The 19046-nt window shown below is 39.7% G+C and overlaps 1 protein-coding gene across 2 annotated transcripts; it reads left to right on the plus strand.

Moving 5' to 3' along the window:
- Positions 1–5267: 5267 nt before the first annotated feature.
- Positions 5268–17832, plus strand: LOC149280822 (gastricsin-like). 2 transcript variants are annotated; one of them, XM_089500060.1, is made up of 9 exons: positions 5268–5323; positions 9279–9414; positions 9998–10115; positions 12109–12227; positions 13760–13959; positions 14070–14192; positions 16074–16221; positions 16614–16717; positions 17685–17832. In XM_089500060.1, the coding sequence occupies exons 1-9, from the start codon at positions 5268–5270 to the stop codon at positions 17830–17832; spliced, it is 1152 nt and encodes a 383-aa protein (XP_089356186.1). The 2 variants fall into 2 exon arrangements, with proteins under 2 accessions (XP_089356186.1, XP_089356185.1); XM_089500059.1 differs by having other exon boundaries at positions 16614–16712; positions 17677–17832.
- Positions 17833–19046: the final 1214 nt, after the last annotated feature.

Below are 19046 nucleotides of genomic sequence, written 5' to 3' on the forward strand. Positions count from 1 at the left end.
TACTATTGGTCCTGAGTTTAGAAATACCCAATGTTTTAATGTTGTTTTTTTTTTTGTCTTCTTCTACATGTTATGGAGCAATAAGTACAAGTAGTGTTTTGCTATTTCAAAACCATTTTTTCCAAATCTGGTAATTCAGCCCCCATGTGCTATTTCGGGTATCTTTGAAGCTGGTCAATGCAATTTACCCCATCAAACCATATATTTTTAAAGACTAGACACTGCAGGGTATTTCAAATGATAATATTTTAACTCTTTACATGCACTAATTGTACCACCAGTCTTTGTCAAACTTTGTGGTAATTTTTTTCGCTTTTTTTTCTTCACATGCATTTTACTTCAGGTAGGAATTTACAGCTCCTGTTATATGTCACTGTCACACAACACCTCAATATAGCAACATCTCCCAAGTACAGTGATACCATCATCCGCCGGTACCACGGTCCTCTTGGACATCTTGGCGATGGCCATATCGACTTTAGGGGGATGACCCCATGGGTGCTGCTGGTCTACATTAAGCGGAAACATAGATTTGAACCGCTTGGTGATAACCGGACCTTTTTCCGGGAATTCCCATTCAGTCTCCATTAACTTAATGAGAGACTCATCCACTTTGAAGGCCCTTTGCCCTTTAGAGGTGGTTTCTGGAGCTTCCTTAGGGTCAACATCCTGGTCCCCCGACTGGATGGACTTTAGTAACCGTTGGGTTTTCTCAATGGGAAACCAGAACGATGAAGCAGGTTCTTCTTCTTCAGAAGAGTCAAGCTCATCTACAGTGAGATAAGCGTCTTCAGACATAGGGACCACCCTAGGAGGGGACTGGGCCCTAGGTCTCTTTATCTGGAGTGTATCCTCAAATCTCTTGATAGAGGATCCAACAAAATCTTTAACCCAAATCATCATATCACGTATATTGGGTTCTGCCTCAGGGGGATCTCTGCAACTTGAGCAGTAACTATTAGGGTAAGCATCCTCTAGAGGTGTATCACACCCGCGGCAGGTAAAATGCGCTTGGCAGTGGACTTGCACCCCTCAGGAGCCGGATCCTCTGGAGTACAGGATGACATCTGCAAAAGAGATGACCAAAATAATATAAAGAGTTTTATTAAACATAAAAATCTTCTTAGTTATACCTACCCTGACATTGAAAATGCAAGGGAAGTATAACACACAAAGCCAAAGATAGACAGGAGACTCTAGGAAGGCTAACTTAATAGCTGTACCAAGAGACAGCCTAAAGGACACTAACAGGTTAATATACACTGGCAGAGAGCCAAAACAGGAAGCCACGCCCCCCGGAAGTGACGTCAGACACCACAAAATAAAATCAGAAACTTTCTAAGGGATTACTACTGCAGCTGAGGGAAAAGAAATGGATTCCTCCCCCTCAGCAGTTAAAACGAGTACAGGGGAGGCATAGAGAAACTCCAGAACATCACAGACTAGATCAGCAGACATGAAGATAAGCAGCTGGGAGGAGACATCCAAACCAGTCAGGTATAGATCTAGCACAAACACACAGATATTGCTGGGTGAAATGAGGCCGTCCTGCAGCACAGCAGGGCAGCAGATAAAAATAGGATACACAATCCAAACAGGAGGGCACCTGAAAAAAAAGCTAACACAAGTAGTGATGTCCGGATCATGAACGAATCGTTCATTTGATCGGATTCTTTTTAGTGATCCGGATGAATCGGTTCAGTAGACTGAACGATTCATTTGTAGCAGTGCCAGTTCAGTCTGTGAATCATGCAGCTGTAACCTGATCCTAGAGTGAGTCATCTGCAGAGCACTCAGGCACAGACTCTGGGGTCAGGTTACAGCTCATTAATTCACAGAGGAACGATGACTCAAAGAGTCAGAGAGTCGTTCAAAGATTCGAATGATCCGAAGATTCAAATGATTCGAATCTTACAGGGATCCGGATCTTACAGAGATTCGAATCATTCAGAGAATATTACTGATACCATACTTTTATAAATAAATACGTTAATAATGTTCACTGCCCCCAGGATTTAGATTCCCCTGAGTTTGCCCCCCTTTACCTATAACTGCACCTTCAGTTAACTTTATTAAATTAATTAAATTAACCCTCAGTCATCAGCATAAAATTAACCCTTATACCCCATCAACCATAACTGCCCCTAAATTAACCCTAAAGCAGCCATCAACCATAACTGCCCCTAAATTAACCCTAAACACCCCATCAACCATAACTGCCCCTGAAATTAACCGAAAAGACCCCATCAACCATAACGGCCCCTGAAATTAACCCTAAAGACCCCATTAACCATAACGGCCCCTGATATTAACCCTAAATACTCCATTAACCATAACTGCCCCTAAATTAATTGCATGTACTCCAGATAAATTACCTAATAAATTGGTATGGTTGATGGGGTCTTTAGTGTTAATTTAGGGGCAGTTATGGTTAATGGGGTGTTTAGGGTTAATTTAGAGGCAGTTATGGTTGATGGGGTGTTTAGGGTTAATTTTAGGGGCAGTTATACTTAATGGGGTGTTAAGGGTTAATTTTAGGGGCAGTCATGGTTGATGGGGTGTTAAGGGTTAATTTAATGGTGAGGGTTAATTTAATAAAGTTAGCTTAAGGTGCAGTTGCAGGTAAAGGGGAATGTAAATCCTGGGGGCAATGATTATTAATGTATTTATTTATAAAAGTATGGTGATATTATCTGAATGATTCGAATCCCTATGAAGCCAGAGAGTCGTTCAATGCCTGTAAGATCCGAATCTTTGAGCGACTCTCTGCCTTCATTGACATCACTCGAGTAGGCAGGCAGGAGGGTCCATTGACTAATGAAAGGGGTGGGGCCAATCGTTAGTGTGCCTGCACGGAGTTACTGGAAAACAGTAACTCCTGTGAGTCACACTGAGTGATCCGAAGATTCGGATCATGAATCGGATCATTTCAGTGAACGAGTCGAAATGATCCGATTCACTTTAATGATCCGAACTTCCCATCACTAAACACAAGGTCTCACACAGAGACCACCACCTGTCCCAATATGTCCAAAGGACAAAAAAAAGCACACACACTGTGGTTAGGGGTGGAGTTCCCTTTATAGGGGGAGTAAAGGGGGTTAATTGCTTATTTAATTGTGTAAATCATTAATTTTCCACCTGTCCTGATTGTTCACAGGGGCAGTAATACCCCTCTTGTCCTGCCAGTTAGGACGTAAGGGAAACATGGTTTCTCACTCTCCTCCCTGTGATCCCCCTGCACCGAACACACTGTGATCTACATGCAAGTCCCCATAAACTTGCATAGAGATCACATGCCTCATCGGAGCAGACCCTGCAGGGGATATCCTGTCCTCTGATGAGCTTCAGGGTGACATCAGCAGTGACGTGACCCAGAAGGGAATGACCGATCACGCGTTTCAATCGCTTCAGTGGTATCAATGTCGCTGCATAGCGGGTTTCTGTGGAGATTCCGCAAGATTTATGCAGAGTATCACCTGAAGCTCAGTGCCATCGGAAAAGTGTCAGCCACACGTAGAAATCCAGATATGCCTCCAACATACGTGTGTGCGTCCTCACGTCATCACGTCTCCTCGACACTATAATGAAAGTTTTGTTTTCTATCAGTTTCACATCTAGTTTAGCTTAATGAAAATAGGTTTATCTGTGAAGAACTTCAGAATTATATGCACTAAACGTACTCATGTGTCAGGACTTGGGTAATCAGGTCGGGTAGGAGCCCATGTACAAGGGATACTTGGGGTTCAGTCTGTAACCCACGATGCATGATTATACAAACAAAGACACCACAAGCAGAAATCTAGGTAATGCAATTTATTGTATGTATTATGACAGGACAAGCAAATAAGGGTTAGTCTGTTAGCAAGAAACCGGACGTATGGTAGGATAAATAAATACCGGTAATAAGTCTTTTGGCAGGGAGCCCACTTGGAAGGGCACGAAAGGCAGGGAGCCCACTTGGAAGGGCACAAAAGGCAGGGAGCCCACTTGGAAGGGCACAAAAGGCAGGGAGCCCACTTGGAAGAGCACAAAAAGCACAGAGCCAACTTGGAGGGGCACAAAAGGCACGGAGCCCACTTGGAAGGACACAAAAAGCACAGAGCCCACTTGTAAGGGCACGAAAGGCACGGAGCCCACTTGGAAGGGCATGAAAGGCATGGAGCCCACTTGGAAGGGCACGAAAGGCACGGAGCCAACTTGATAAGGACACAAAGCAGGGAGCCCACTTGGTAAGGACACAAAGCAGGGAGTCCACTTGATAAGGACACAAAGTAGTTAGTCCACTTGATAAGGACACAAAGCAGGTAACCAGGAATGGTACAGGTGCAGAGCCACCGCAGAATGGTCCACAGACTTCAATACAAAGGCCCTGACTGAAGGGCAGAGCTGGATAAAGTAACCAGGGTTCAATCCCAGAAACAAGGCGCAGCTGGATGTAATGATTAGGGCTCAGGTAATAAGGTACATCTGATCCTGGTAATTGTGTTCTGAGTGCTCCAGAGGGTGGAGGGTGGCCACTAGTGGTAGCAGATTGATATGCCACATGTATGAAAAAGCCATGGTTAAGGCAGCGAAAAAGTGGACCCTGACATCATTTTGAGCAGTTTGCACTTGTTATTTGACTTATGTGCCGCAGGAGTTAAATGGCTTACTAGATACTCTCTTAGTTTTAGCATTCATTTTTAGACTTGTGCATTTGTATTTGTAGAAATTACAAAGTTACCGAGAATGAGAGTGTAAAAGAGTGAGTGGGTGACTGATTGAGTGCGAATGAGAGTGATTGTGGGCACCAGGCAACAAATTAATTCCTGATTTCAAAAGAAAACGAATAGGCCAAAAAAATTGTGTTCATTATTCCTTGTATTCTTTAATTCCCCAACCATCCACAAAAATCAAGTAAAATGTTGCCTCATTGATATTTTTTAGAGTAAAAAAGAATTGCCATGCAACACAAAAGCAGATATTGATATGCTGTTGCCATAGAAACTGAAGTGTTCTTTCTATGTTACTAAGTAAGAAAAGAAAGAAGATTAATTTTTAGACTACATGGAAAAATATTTCAAATTTCATAGTGTTGCTCTAGGTATTTGTTTTTCAAATGACTTATCTCACATGTTATTTTACAACATCATGCAAGCGATGATAAGGTGTTCTCAATGACATTGACATTTGCATTAATATTTTCACTGATAAGATAGCCCTTACTGGTATATAAAACACAATAGGTGCCCAAGTCTGAACAGTGGTGGAAGAGATTTTACAAGATGAAGTTCCTCATTCTTGCTCTGGTGTGCCTCCAGCTTTCAGAGGGGATTATAAAGTGAGTTATATTGATTTTGATTGAGAAGCAGCTTTTATTATGTCTTTCCATGGCAGTCAAAAGTAAACTAAAACAATTTTAATTTAGTTTGGGATGCTTTTGTTCAGAAAGTAAGACTAAATTATGTATTCCACAAAATATTTGTATCGTTTGGAATAATAGACCAAGAATATGATTGTAAGGCTGTAGGTTACCCTGTAAAGAATATTTTGCCATAGGAAATGTAAGACCAATGTAAGAAATTTAGCAAAATAAGCTGTGTACAATTACCATACAGGAGCCAAAAAGACCCCTATCATACAGGGCTTTGAGTCAAATAGGCTATTGATGCAGGGTGTTAACTATGAATAGTACTTGATCAATAAATTTAGAGGACAAATAATGTATTTTGTTTCAACAAGCTACACAATTGAATTTATAAAGCATGTTCTGCTGTGCATATACACTTTATAGTGAGTTGTAGAACACATTCATATACTCACACCCAGGGACATCTGGGGAAGTAAGAGAGGTATGGTGTTTAGGTATCCCAAATAAGGACTGTTCATCATTAAACTGTTATCAATGAATAGTCAGTTAAAACATAACTTTACTTATGATGTTATGGAATACATTTAAAGGGACATTCCAGCCATCATCTAATGCATATGATAGCTGCGGATCCCTTTCAATTTTTTATTGTGTTGCTTTTGAAAATGTATCCCCTCATATTCATTTGTCCCTTCCCCACCTATTTTCTATATAGTAGATGTGTTTTATTGAACATATCTTAGCGCATGTGACAGACACTATTTGACCAAATGTATTTTGGCATCTGACCATCACACCTATATGAGTTGGTTAGGCATCCCATTCCAAAACTATCGGCATTACTATGAAGTTGATTCCCTCTTTACAACCTCTACTCTTCTGAGAAGGTTTTCCACAAGATTTTGGAGTGTGTCTGTGGGACTTTGTACCTATACAGCCAAAGGAGCATTTGTGAGGTCAGACAATGATGTTGGTCAAGAAGGCATTGGCCAACAATCAACATCCCGATTCTTGCCAAAGGTATTCAGTGGGATTAAGGTCAGGGCTCAAATCACTCAAGTTGCTTCACATCAAACCATGTTTTTAAGGACCTTGCTTTGTGCAAAAAGGCACAATCATATTGGAACAGGAAAGGGCCTTTCCCAAACTAGTGCTACAATTATGGAAGCATACAATTGTCTAACATGTCTTTGTGTGCCGCAGAATTAACTTTACCTTTCACTGGAGCTAAGAGACCTAGCCCAAAGCATGGAAAACTCCCCCAGACCAATATCCCTCCTCCACCAAACTTTACAATCGGCACTTTGCATTTCAGCAGGTAGTGTTCTACTGGCATCTGCAAAACCCAGATTATCAATCAGACATCCAGATAGTTAAGGGTAATGCATGACTCAAAAGAACACATTTTCACTGCTGGCATTGTTCATATTGATCTTCGGTTTATGTGATAATCATCAACCCTGTATTCTTGTGCTGATGTTGATTCCAGAGGTAGTTTGGAAAGCTGCAAAGGTTTAGGAGATTTTTACTTGGCAACCATGCTCTTCACTTCACTTTCATACCACTTACAGTGGATAGTGGGTGATCTAGCAGGACAAAGGTGGTATCCTATGACAGTGCCACATTTATCATCACTGAGATCTTCAGTACAACCCATTCTACTGTTAATGTTTTCTATGGAAGTGTCATGTCTATGTGCTTAATTTTATATCAAGGTGTGGTGTGGCTTAAAGTCATGAATTAGGAAGGGTGTCCACATACATTTGTCTAGTTAAGGTAGGCGTCTTATTTTCTGTTTTCAAGTATGCATATTAAAATAGTCACAATGTATCTTATTCATGAATAAGGATGAGATTAGTGCCAGACAGCCTTCAGTAAGTGGGGGGATAAGGCATGGTCAAATATGCCAATGTCTTATACAAAAAGGTATGCTGATTACAGCCACATGTCGAGGTATGCTTGTGACTGATCCTTTAATAATCCAATTTTAATATTTCATTTATTTAATGTAATTGCAAAAATAAAAAATCGCCAACCTTCTTTTGCCCAAAAGCTATACAAATAAAAAAATATTTTTACAGTAACGTAGGTCACAACTAGACAGTTGTAGTATGTCATGACATGGAAGCCCAGTTATAGGTAAACATTTAATTCCAAAGATGACAGATAATGGATTTGGTGTTTGGAATCATAAAATATTATTTTGGCTATAATTTCATAAGGATTAATTTTCTTCAAATGTACTATACAGGTATATTGATTAGAATAAAGGGTAGTTATATGGATAGTCTCAATACATGATTTCACTGCCTTTCCATGACAACCATAATGAGACAACCATAATGTTACATGTGCATTGCTTTAAACATTAAGTGAAAAACAGAGACTATAGTTTACACAACAGTATAGTAATAGAAATCTTGCACTCCCTCTTGTTTGCCGATCTGTTAGATAATCAGTCAATAGTCATAGATGTCATTGAGGGTCTTCATTCTAACTTTTGCTTTTGTGAGACTGGAACTTAAACATGTGTGTCAGATGCTGAATCTGTCCAAGTTCTGCGTTAGCTAAATATGTGCTCATTTTCATCCAGTTTACATTTACTCATCTTTCTCGTATGAGGAAAAAATATGTCACAATACACAAGAATATATTCTAAATTTCTTAGCTTTGTGGATGGTCAGTGAAGGAGCTGTTAGTCTCTAAGTAGAGACTTAGGAGATCTATCATGTTATTTAGTTTAATCATATAAATATAACACTTTTTCAGTTGCTGTGGCAGTGCCTTTGTGTCGTTTGCCAAATGGCAAACGATATAGGTAAACTGGAAAAACGGTCAGAGCTGTGGCAATTGGCATTTAATGTAGATAAATGCAAAGTAATGCACCTGGGGCATAAAAACCCAAGGGCAGAGTATAGAATATTTGATACTGTCCTAACCTCAACGTGTGAGGAAAGGGATTTAGGGGTAATTATTTCTGAGGATTTAAAGGTAGGCAGACAATGCAGTAGAGCAGCAGGTAATGCTAGCAGAATGCTTGGTTGTATAGCAAGAGGTATTAGCAGTAGAAAGAGGGAAGTGCTCATGCCGTTGTACAGATCACTGGTGAGACCTCACTTGGAGTATTGTGTACAGTACTGGAGACCGTATCTCCAGAAGGATATAGAAATGTTGGAGAAGGGCTACTAAAATGGTTTATGGATTACAAGATAAACCTTACCAATACAGGTTAAAGGATCTTAACCTATATAGCCTAGAAAAAAGATGGGACAGGGGGGATATGATAGAAACATTTAAATACTTAAAGGGAATCCACAAGGTAAAGGAAGATAGTTTATTTAAAAGGAGAAATACTACCACAACAAGAAGACACAAGCATAAACTAGAGGAGCAAAGGTTTAATGAAAATATTACTTTACGGAAAGGGTAGTGGACGCATGGAATAGCCTCCAGCAGAAGTGGTAGATGTTAATACAGTAAAGTCATTTAAGCAAGCATGGTATAGGCATAAGGCCAAGCTAGATATAGGATAAGGGCAAGTACTAAAGGAAAGTACTCAGAGGTTGGGCAGACTGGATGGGCCTACTGTTTCTTATCTGCCGTCACTTTCTATGTTTCTATGTTTCTATATTAAGGTTTTCTAAAAAAAAATATGAATAAGGCAACCTTTTACTTGATTAAAGATGAAAACCATTACTTGTCACTAGGTAGAGGAATTCTGAATTGTCTACTGTTTTCAAACAGGGATTTATCTCTCTCATTCAACACAAAAGAGAAACACACATAATGTATGAATATAGTAGAATATGGATTCAACTGTATGACCCTAAGAATTTGTCAATTTGCATTGAGAGTATGCTGATAATCCTGAGGCACTACTAGTAAGAATTGGGTATATAACATTTTGTGAAATTTGGTTTCTCAGAGTCCCCCTGAGGAGGTTTAAATCCATGAGAGAGGTGATGAAAGACCATGGCTTGAAGTCCCCAGTGGTAGATCCTGCCACAAAATATTACAACCAATATACCACCGCTTTTGAGCCTTTGGCCAACTACATGGATGTAAGTAATCCTGAAGGATCATCAAGTCTATATGATGTTAATAGCATCACAATTGTATTCATTTTTAGACCAGCAGTACAATAATTATGTATCTACTTAAGCCTTGATAAAATAGAAAATATACATGAAGAGGCAACTTTTATTCTTCTCTATTTTAAAATAAGGCTTTGAACTTCTGGCTACATCCCCACAGAGTTTTCAAGATGTTATTTTTAATACATTGCAATTACATACTCGCAATTACATATGAATATGAGTTGAATTTGTGATGAGGCTCTCGGCAGCCCATCTTATTTGCACCTCTTTACTCTTTAACTTCTTTTCATTCGCTCCCTGTTGATAATTAAATAGACACATGTCAGGATCTCCCTGTCCCTTCTATATGATAAATTACTGTAACCCTTGGGGCCACCTTCCTCAATCATTGAATAGACCCCAGGCACCTAATGTCCCACTGGACATCAGTATCAACATTTATGTCAATGTTTTTAAATTGTTTTGTTGACTGGTTCCTTTTTCTTTCAGCCTTGATACATGAATTAACAAAGCTCTAAAATGTAATGACATTTTTCATTTTGTTAAGATGTCCTACTATGGTGAGATCAGCATTGGAACCCCACCGCAGAACTTCCTGGTTCTGTTTGACACTGGATCTTCCAACCTCTGGGTAGCTTCAACCTACTGTCAAAGCCAGGCCTGCAGTGAGTAATATGAATCATTCTTAAGCATTGTTATTGTAAACATCATACTATGATGACCAAAGTCCTCTACTTCGCTAACTGCCATAGTGTAGTCAGTACTAATCATTGACATCCCATGGTATAGTAATATCTAGACTTGGGCGGCGGCTAACTCTTCGTGTTTGTCTTTGTGGGGAAAAAATCTTCCGTGAATATTCACCCGTTCTTGGGTTCGGTTCGTGCAAATATTCATGTACATTCTTCATGTTTTTTCTTCATTTTTTCTAGAGGTGGTTAATACTGGGTTAACGTAGTAATGGTACGCAGAAGCTTTGGCACCAGGATTTTAAAGGTCCGTACGAGCAACTCTGTTGGCGCCCTTCATTGGTTGATGCCAGAGAAGCTCCCTGCCGGCGACCAATAGAGTGGCTTGCACAGACATTTAACACCTGACGCTGAAACTCAGCCTGGGGAGACCATTGGTCTCCCCACTCCCGGAGTTAAAGGTTCGTAAGAGCCACTGTGACTGCGAAACTTGGCCTGCGGAGGTTACAGGAGTTAATGGTCCGTGCGACCGACACTATTGGTCGCCGTCAGGGAGCTCCTCTGGCATCAACCAATGAAAGGCAGCTCTTGGTTGATGTCAGAGCAGGCCCATGCCAGTGACCAATAGAGTCGCTCTTATGGACATTTAACACGATCCTACGGATTCCTGTTCCTGTTATCCTTTGTGATGCTGCATAAACAAGGTAGTCTAGAGGCAGTGATTTATATGGGGGGAAGGGACCAGGGAGATAAGTTAAGAGTTGTTAACGAAGATGAACATGAAGATTCTTCATGTTGTGTGTCTTCGTCTTCATCTACGTTTTGCCGCTGCCATGTTCCTTTCTTCGATATTTGGGCTGAACAAAGAAAACACACCATTCGTGTTCATTTTCATGTTCGCCCGTATACGAATACACAAGTCTAGTAATATCTATACCCTATGTTGTTTTAAAATAAATAAAGAAAAATATGGTATATTGTTCTGTAATCTTTTTGTTTCAATTTTGGTTTTATAGACCAAAATCTATCATAAGACTAATAATTTTTTTCATACTAAATGCTGCTCCACTCTCAATCTCTACAAATTATTATTATCCTTTTCTATTTTTAAAACACTTTTAAAGCTGGTCCTAGAGAATATATAAAAGACCCGAAAAAAGCTAACACACATATAGATGCTACTCTAGACATTTTATGGTTGTTTTGGTTTTACTATCCAGCTGAAATCTCTTTTTATATAATTGCTTATAGTGTTAATGTTACTTTGTAGTAGAGCCCTGTGCGGGACTGCTTTTTTAATCCGGCTGATTTTTTTGTCCAATCCCGCCCACTCCTGCAATGTGTGTGTTCCAATCCCACCCGCTCACGCAATATGTATGTCCAATCCCGCCCCCTCCAGCCACATATGTGGTCTATCCCACCCGTTCCCACCACATATGTGGTCAATCATGCCCACCTCCTTAACTGAACTGCAGATTCCCCACGCAGTCCCGCAAGGCTGCCTTCGTATTGCTCCCTCTCAGCGTCTCTTCTCTTGTTACACCCAGGAACACAGCGGAGTCCTCGGGAAGGGATGTCACATCACGTGACTCCGCTGTGTTCCTGGGAGGAGCTAAAGAAGAGATGCTGTGAGGGGGCAGCGCGAATACAGCCTTGCGGGACCTGCAGGTACAGTCTCTGACCGCCTGCACCCGCCCGCAACACCAGCAAGAGCGCCCGCAAGTTTTTTGGCGGGTCCTCTGGGACCCGCATCCCAATGCAGTCCTCTACTTTTGTAGCACCACTTAATGCTAGGTAAAGACATTTTATGTAATTTATATAATATTGTTTAATGACACATGGCTTTAAGGTGATTACTTGAACTTCAACAGCAAAAAAGATCTCATTGGTGAACTCTGATGACTTATCCTGTACATTGTTCATGTTATATGAATGATATATTCATGTGTGTAAACATCTTATTTTCTAGCCAACCACCCACTATTTAACCCTAGCCAGTCCTCAACCTACTCTTCAAACCAGCAACAATTTTCCCTTCAGTATGGAACCGGAAGCTTGACTGGAATTCTGGGATATGATACAGTGACTGTATGTGAAAACTTCAGTTCAGTTCCTGAATATTATCATATTTTCTAAACATATAGTCTTAAATGTGTATGATATCTATCTATCTATCTATATCATTAGAACCTATTTAATGTGTGCTGATCTATATTGTGGATAAATATTTGCCTCCTTCCAGTTTGACTTATAGTTCAAATCATCCAATTAATTTTAATTTAAGACAAAGAAAACTTGAGTAAATACAAAATGCAACTTTTAATGGTCATTTCATTTATTGAAGGTAAAGAGTTAATCAAAAGCTATATCATCATCAATGATCAATAAATATTTTACATCGCTGTGTAGGAATTTTGGGCCCCACTCTTCTTTGCAGAATTTTCTAATTCAACCACAATGGAGGGTTTTAGAGCATGAACTTCCTGCCACAGTATCAGGACTTTGACTAGGCCAATCCATTACTTGCACTTTGTTTCTTTTGAGCCATTCAAAAGTGCGTAACCCAACTGCTCTTCAGCTTTAGGTCATGGCCAGACATTCTCCTTCAAGATTTTCTGGTAGAGAGCATAATTCATGACTCCATAAATTATGGCAAGTCACCCAGGTCCTGAAGCAGCAAAGCAGCCCCAGACCATCATCACCATGTTTGACTGTTGGTCTGATGTTCTTATTGTGAAATGCTGTGTTAGTTTAACGCCAGATGTAATGGGACATATGTCTTCCAAACTATTATCCCAGAAGTCGTGGGGCTCATCAAGATGCTTTTTTGGCAAAATTGAGACAAGCCTGTGTGTTCTTTTTGGTCAGCAGTAGTTTTCACTTTGCGGCTCTCCCATGGATGCCATTTTTGCACAGTCTATTTCTTATTGTGGAATCATGAACACTGACTTTAACTGAGGCAAGTAAGATTTGCAGTTCTTTATATGAGAGTTTAGGTTCTTTTCTGACCTTCCAGATCAATTATTGATGAATCCTTAGATGAATATTGGTAGGTTGACCACTCCTAGGAAGGTTCACCATTGTTTCAAGTGTTCTCCATTTAAAGATGCTTGCTCTCAATGTGGTTCACTGTCCCAGAGCCTTAGACATGACTATGTAATCCTTTCCAGACTGATAGATTCTTTGTTATCTGCTTTTGAGCTTCTCTAGTGGCATCATGTGCTGTTTTGAGACCTTTTAGTCTTATTCACTTTGCAAGACAGGCTCTATTTAATGGATGTTTAGTTTCAACAGTAATATTGCCTGAGTGTGCCTAGTATAATTGAACTCAATTATCAATTATATTTGGTTAATCAGTTGATTTAGTAACTAAGAGGGGATTTACTGTTCACTTAGGGTGCAGTAGGGTTGGATAGCTTTTTTTCCTTCTATACCTGAAATGATCAAATAAAAACAGCATTTTGTGTTTACATGGGTTAAATGTGTCTACCCCGAGCCATGTGTTAAGTTGTGCTACAAGAGATCCTGACTGAATTTTGTTTTGCCCAGGCCTTATTAAATATTAGGAAACCTGACCACAATGTAGCATTTGCTCAGACGTTATTATTCTTTCTGTGCAGATCCAAAATATTGCAATTTCTCAGCAAGAATTTGGGTTAAGCGTGACTGAGCCTGGAACCAACTTTGTCTATGCCCAATTTGATGGTATTTTGGGTCTGGCTTACCCATCTATTGCTGTTGGAGGAGCTACCACCGTGATGCAGGGGATGTTGCAACAAAATCTTCTGGACCAACCTATTTTTGCATTCTACCTAAGCGGGTATTCAAATATGCTATTTATGTAACTGCATTGTAACACAGATACCATGATAGCTCATAGCTCTTTTATTCTTTTAGAAATAAACCACATGTTTACAATTCTGTTTCTAGCCAAGAGAACTCTCAGAATGGTGGTGAAGTTGCCTTTGGTGGAGTTGACCAAAACTACTACTCAGGACAAATTTACTGGACCCCTGTTACTTCAGAGACCTACTGGCAGATTGGAATTCAAGGGTAAATACCATAATTGAAATGGTGAAGCATATCTTGCTCAGTTTGGGTGAAGCATATCTTGCTCAGTTTTTGTAGACAGTATATTTAATCAATTTGTTTTATAAAATCATATAAACACAAATAACAAACATGCTGTTTGTTAAGAATTTGAAATAGAATGACAGAACAAAATAAGAATTACACAGTACATAGTACATAAGGTTGAAAAAAGACCATCAAGTTCAACCCTTCTACCTAACCTTCTTAACTCTTGATCCAAAAGAAGGCAAAAAAACCCCTACTTAAGCTACTTCGAATTCTGCCATCGGGGGGGGTGGGTGGGGATTCCTTCTTGATTCCAAAAGGCAATCAGAATTCTCCTTGGATCAAGAAGCTTTAAAATATTAATTCTATTTATAGCCCTGTATATCCTGCCTTTCTAAAAAAAATTCCTGACCCCTTTTGAAGGCATCTAATGTATTTGATAATACCACCTCCCTTGGTAATGAATTCCATACATTTATTGTCCTTACTGTAAAGAATCCCTTCCTTTGTTGTCTATGAAATCTCTGCTCTTCCGGTCTCAGAGGGTGACCTCTTGTTCTTTGTACATTTCTGTTAATGAACAGGTCACTAAAGAGCTCTTTATATTGGCCCTGCATATATTTATATAATGTTATCATATCCCCTCTAAGATGCCAGTGTATATCATTTTATCTTTTTTAGTCTCTCTTCATAACTAGTATCTTCCAATCCCCTTATTAATTTTGTAGCTCTCCTTTGTACTTTTTCTAGTTCCTTAATGTCCTTTTTAAGGACCGGTGACCAGAATGGTACCACATATTGAAGGTGAGGTCTTACCATTGAACTGTAAAGAGGCAAAATGATATCCTCCTCCCGTGAATCAATACCTTGTTTTATGTATGCCAAGACCTTATTGGCCCTTGCAGCTGCTTGCTGGCATTGCACACTGTTGTCAAGTCTGTTGTCTACCATTATTCCTAAATCTTTCTCATTGGTAGTTTTCCCCAAGTATATTCCATTCATAGTACAGGTTGCATTTTTATTATTTTTACCATAATGCATAACTTTGCATTTATCTATATTGAACTTCATCTGCCACTTGCACGCCCAGTCCCCAACGCTGTCTAAATCCTCCCGCAAGAAGAAACATCAAGATTATTCTAAATTACCCTGCTTAATTTTGTATCATCAGAAAAAACCGTAACAGCCCCTAAGCCTATTTCTGTTCATTTGTAGAGTAACCTTTTATGTAGAACCGTATCAAATGCCTTAGCAAAGTCCAGATAAATCACATCTACAGCCACACCTAGATCTATGTTTTTACTAACTTCTTCATAAAATGCTAATAGGTTGGTTTGACAAGACCTGTCTTTAACAAATCCATGTTGACTTCTACTAATTGGATTCTGGATCAAGATATGTTCTTGAATGTATACCTTTAGCAACCCTTCAAAAAAATTATCCACTATCGACGTTAAGCTTACTGGCCTGTAATTGCCCGGTTGAGATTTTGATCCCTTTTAAAATATGGGCACAACATCTGCCTTGCGCCAATCTAAAGGAACTATGCCTGAACTGGAAGAATCCTTAAAGATCAGTAATAATGGTTGGGCCAGAATTAGGCTTAGCTCCTTAAGTACCACTGGGTATATACCATCAGGTTCAGGGGCCTTGTCTACCTTAACAGTATTTAATTGCTTGAGCATTTTTCTTGCGTTAGCCAATTCCATGTTTGCTGTAATGGTTCCTTAAAATTAGCCAGCAGGGGCTCCATCATTGGTTCTTCTATGGAAGAAAAATCTATCTATTCCAGCCTGACAAACCATGCTTCATTGTGAAATTACAAAACATATATTCTAAAGTGCCCTTGTTATTTAGGTTCTCCGTTGGTGGACAGGCTACTGGATGGTGCAGTCAAGGATGCCAGGGTATTGTGGACACTGGAACCTCTCTGTTAACAGCTCCTCAGCAAGTCTTCTCCTCCCTTATGCAGAGTATTGGCGCCCAACAGGACCAGAATGGACAAGTAAGTGTGTGAGCGCTACTTACTTTTGGTATTGCATTGTTAAACTAATTGTATGTTGAGTAAGAGATCCATCTTTAAAAAGATAATGAGATTAGGCCAATGAATATAAAGAATACAGAAAAAAGTTACTTCAGGTTAGAATAAACAAAAACTAAGGGTTAAATTTAACCCTGTGAGAAGGGCATAGTGCCTTATAATGATGTAACCTAAATGTTTACATGTCACCACAACTCACTTCTAGCTCCTTGTTTAGTGACTACTAACAATTAATGATGTGGAAAGATTAATTGTTAGCAAAGGGCCACCACACAACTAAAAGTGGTAGTGAAGATTATGTCATAGGACGTGTCAAAAAGGTTGTGATAATCTTTGTGTTTTTTCTGATGCTACAGTATGTAGTCAACTGTGGTTCCATCTCAAGTCTGCCTACAATCAGCTTTACTATCAGTGGAGTATCCTTTCCTCTGCCTCCATCTGCCTATGTTATGCAGGTAAGGTTTTTCATCTACTAGCTGATTATAGTGTAGTAAGCCTCACCCAGTATTAGTGGTAATTTGTAGTGGTGTTAGCTATGAAGAGATGAGGGGGGAGGTATGGGGAAGGAAATCGCAGATATCAAAAACAAGAATTTCAATTTGAGATGCTGCTGGTGATGTGTGTTTAAGGGTGAGGTGCCGCTTGGTAGTGTTGCAGGTATAGAGCTGCCAATTAGTGTGCAGGAGGTGAGGGCTGGCTGCTGGGGGGAGTGTTTAGGGGAGAGGTTCACCTTAGTTTGGCAAGGGCTGGAGCTGATAATTTGTGCATGAGGAGGGGTAGAAGCTGTTTGGGGCATGTGCTGTCGAATAGTTTAGGCGGTAGAATTGCAGCTCAGTAGGCAGGGGTGAGGAATGGCTCCCAGGGGAGTGTCTAGAAGAGGGGCTCCGTATAATGATGATTTTTGAGCAGAGCTGCGGTCAGTGTGCAAGAAGAAAAAGAGGGAAGGATAGAAGGGTGAAAGGAGAGGGAGACAAAATAGATGGGCAGAGAAGAGAGAGGGAGTGAAGTAAGAAAGAAGAGGGGAAAAAAGAAAGAGAGAGAGACAAAAGAGAAAGAGATAGACATATTAAAGAGGGAGACAGAAGAGATAAAAAGAAAAGATGGGGATAGGTTGGGAGAGAGACAAAGAGGGATGAAAAAGAGAAAGAGACACAAAAAGAAAGGGAGAAAAAGCGAGAGAAGGAAAAAGGTGAATCTCAATGTAATGGCAAGCTTCTAACTATGTAATATTAGTATTGGTATTGATGAACAACAGGTACATTAGGAAACCACTTACTCTATTTTTTTAGAAATTGTTTTACTAGGAAGAATACACTACGATTTGCAGATCATAATTGCATACGGATACTGAAAATGCAATAAAGAATCAATGTATTCTATATTGCATGGGCATTTTGATGTTTGTTTTTGTTTTTTCAGCAAAACAGTGGATATTGCAGCGTTGGCATTATGCCAACCTACCTGCCTTCCCAGAATGGTCAGCCCCTCTGGATTTTGGGTGATGTCTTCCTTCGACAGTACTATTCTGTCTATGATCTGGGCAACAACCAAGTGGGCTTTGCTAGTGCTGCCTAAAACATACGTCTAGCAATGAAAAACAAATCATAAATTGTCATTTTCACAATTTTTCAAATTTCCTTTTATTTTACTCATTCAATAAAGAAATATCTGTATAAATATTTTTTCTTTGTTATTTGTTGTTTTGTCCATGAAACAGGTTGCCAACTTAATTTTGAAGGCTTTCTATGATTCCTGGATTCTCTGAAAAAAAACCTACTTTGTTATTATACTTATACTACTCATGAAGTTAAAGATAAAATTATATAATGTTGATAATACACTTGTGGTGTTTACCATAAACAATTACAAAAACTAATGTTGTGACATGTGAAATTTACTTCATGGAGCTACCGCCCCAGGCCTAGTGGACCTATGCCAGAATTTTTTCTTTTTATATTATGTGCTTTCTAGTGGAGTGCTGAGATATGACATCATGCCCTGGTGATCTGCAGAGTGCAGCTGCAGAAGGGAGCAAATCCCTTAATTAAATTAATTATCCCTCCCTTAATTAAAAATACATACCAGAAAGTAATACAAAAAAAATCGGTTTATTGGGTGGAAACAAGGGCTGCTTCCTAGCAAGGATGAGCAAGGAAAATAAATTCCTAAGTAAGTAGAATTTAGATTTTTCCTTTCTGTCCCTGACATTAGAGAGCTTCTTGTTGAAGAATTAAGATATATGGACCTTCAAGGTAGAGGGAGAGAGGCCTTTGGCGAAACTGTCTTAGAGAAAATCTAGCAAGGAAGGAAGAGAAGTGTCTTGCACTGAGATGTTTCCTTCTTACAAACCAAGTCAAGAATAACTTCTATATCTTCCATATCTGCGGGAGGTAACGTCCTACTGGCTTTGAAGCAAGGTAGAGATTGCTGATAGTCCCTAGTGAGCTAAAAGATAGCCTTTTAGACGCCACACCATTAGCTGAACATGTGAGACACCAGAATTCTGATTACCAAACTCTCTTCGGCCAATCATGGGTGGTAAAGATCACAGTACCACCCTCTTTCTGAATCTTCTGGACCACTCAAGAAATCAGCGCAAGCAGAGGAAAAACATACAAAATGCATTGAGCCCAAGTTTGGAAGAAGGTGTCTATTTCTTCTGAGTTCCCTGCTTTTCTATATCTGGTTGTCCCCAACTGTGGCATAAAATCACAAACACGTCTGGGTCCACGCTTTATTCTCCAGGAAGGACCTGGTCAATGCTTAGGAAGTCTGCTTTTATATTCAAG

This window comes from Sceloporus occidentalis, unplaced genomic scaffold (assembly GCF_023333645.1).
Source record: "Sceloporus occidentalis isolate IW3139 unplaced genomic scaffold, rSceOcc1.0.p SCAF_146, whole genome shotgun sequence".
NCBI lineage: Eukaryota > Metazoa > Chordata > Lepidosauria > Squamata > Phrynosomatidae > Sceloporus > Sceloporus occidentalis.

Coding starts and splice junctions, on each gene's coding strand:
- LOC149280822 (XM_089500059.1), top strand. CDS start 5,268: ATGAAGTTCCTCATTCTTGCTCTGGTGTGCCTCCAGCTTTCAGAGGGG. Junction 5,324..9,278: donor CTTTCAGAGGGGATTATAAA/GTGAGTTATATT, acceptor TTGGTTTCTCAG/AGTCCCCCTGAGGAGGTTTA. Junction 9,415..9,997: donor CTTTGGCCAACTACATGGAT/GTAAGTAATCCT, acceptor CATTTTGTTAAG/ATGTCCTACTATGGTGAGAT.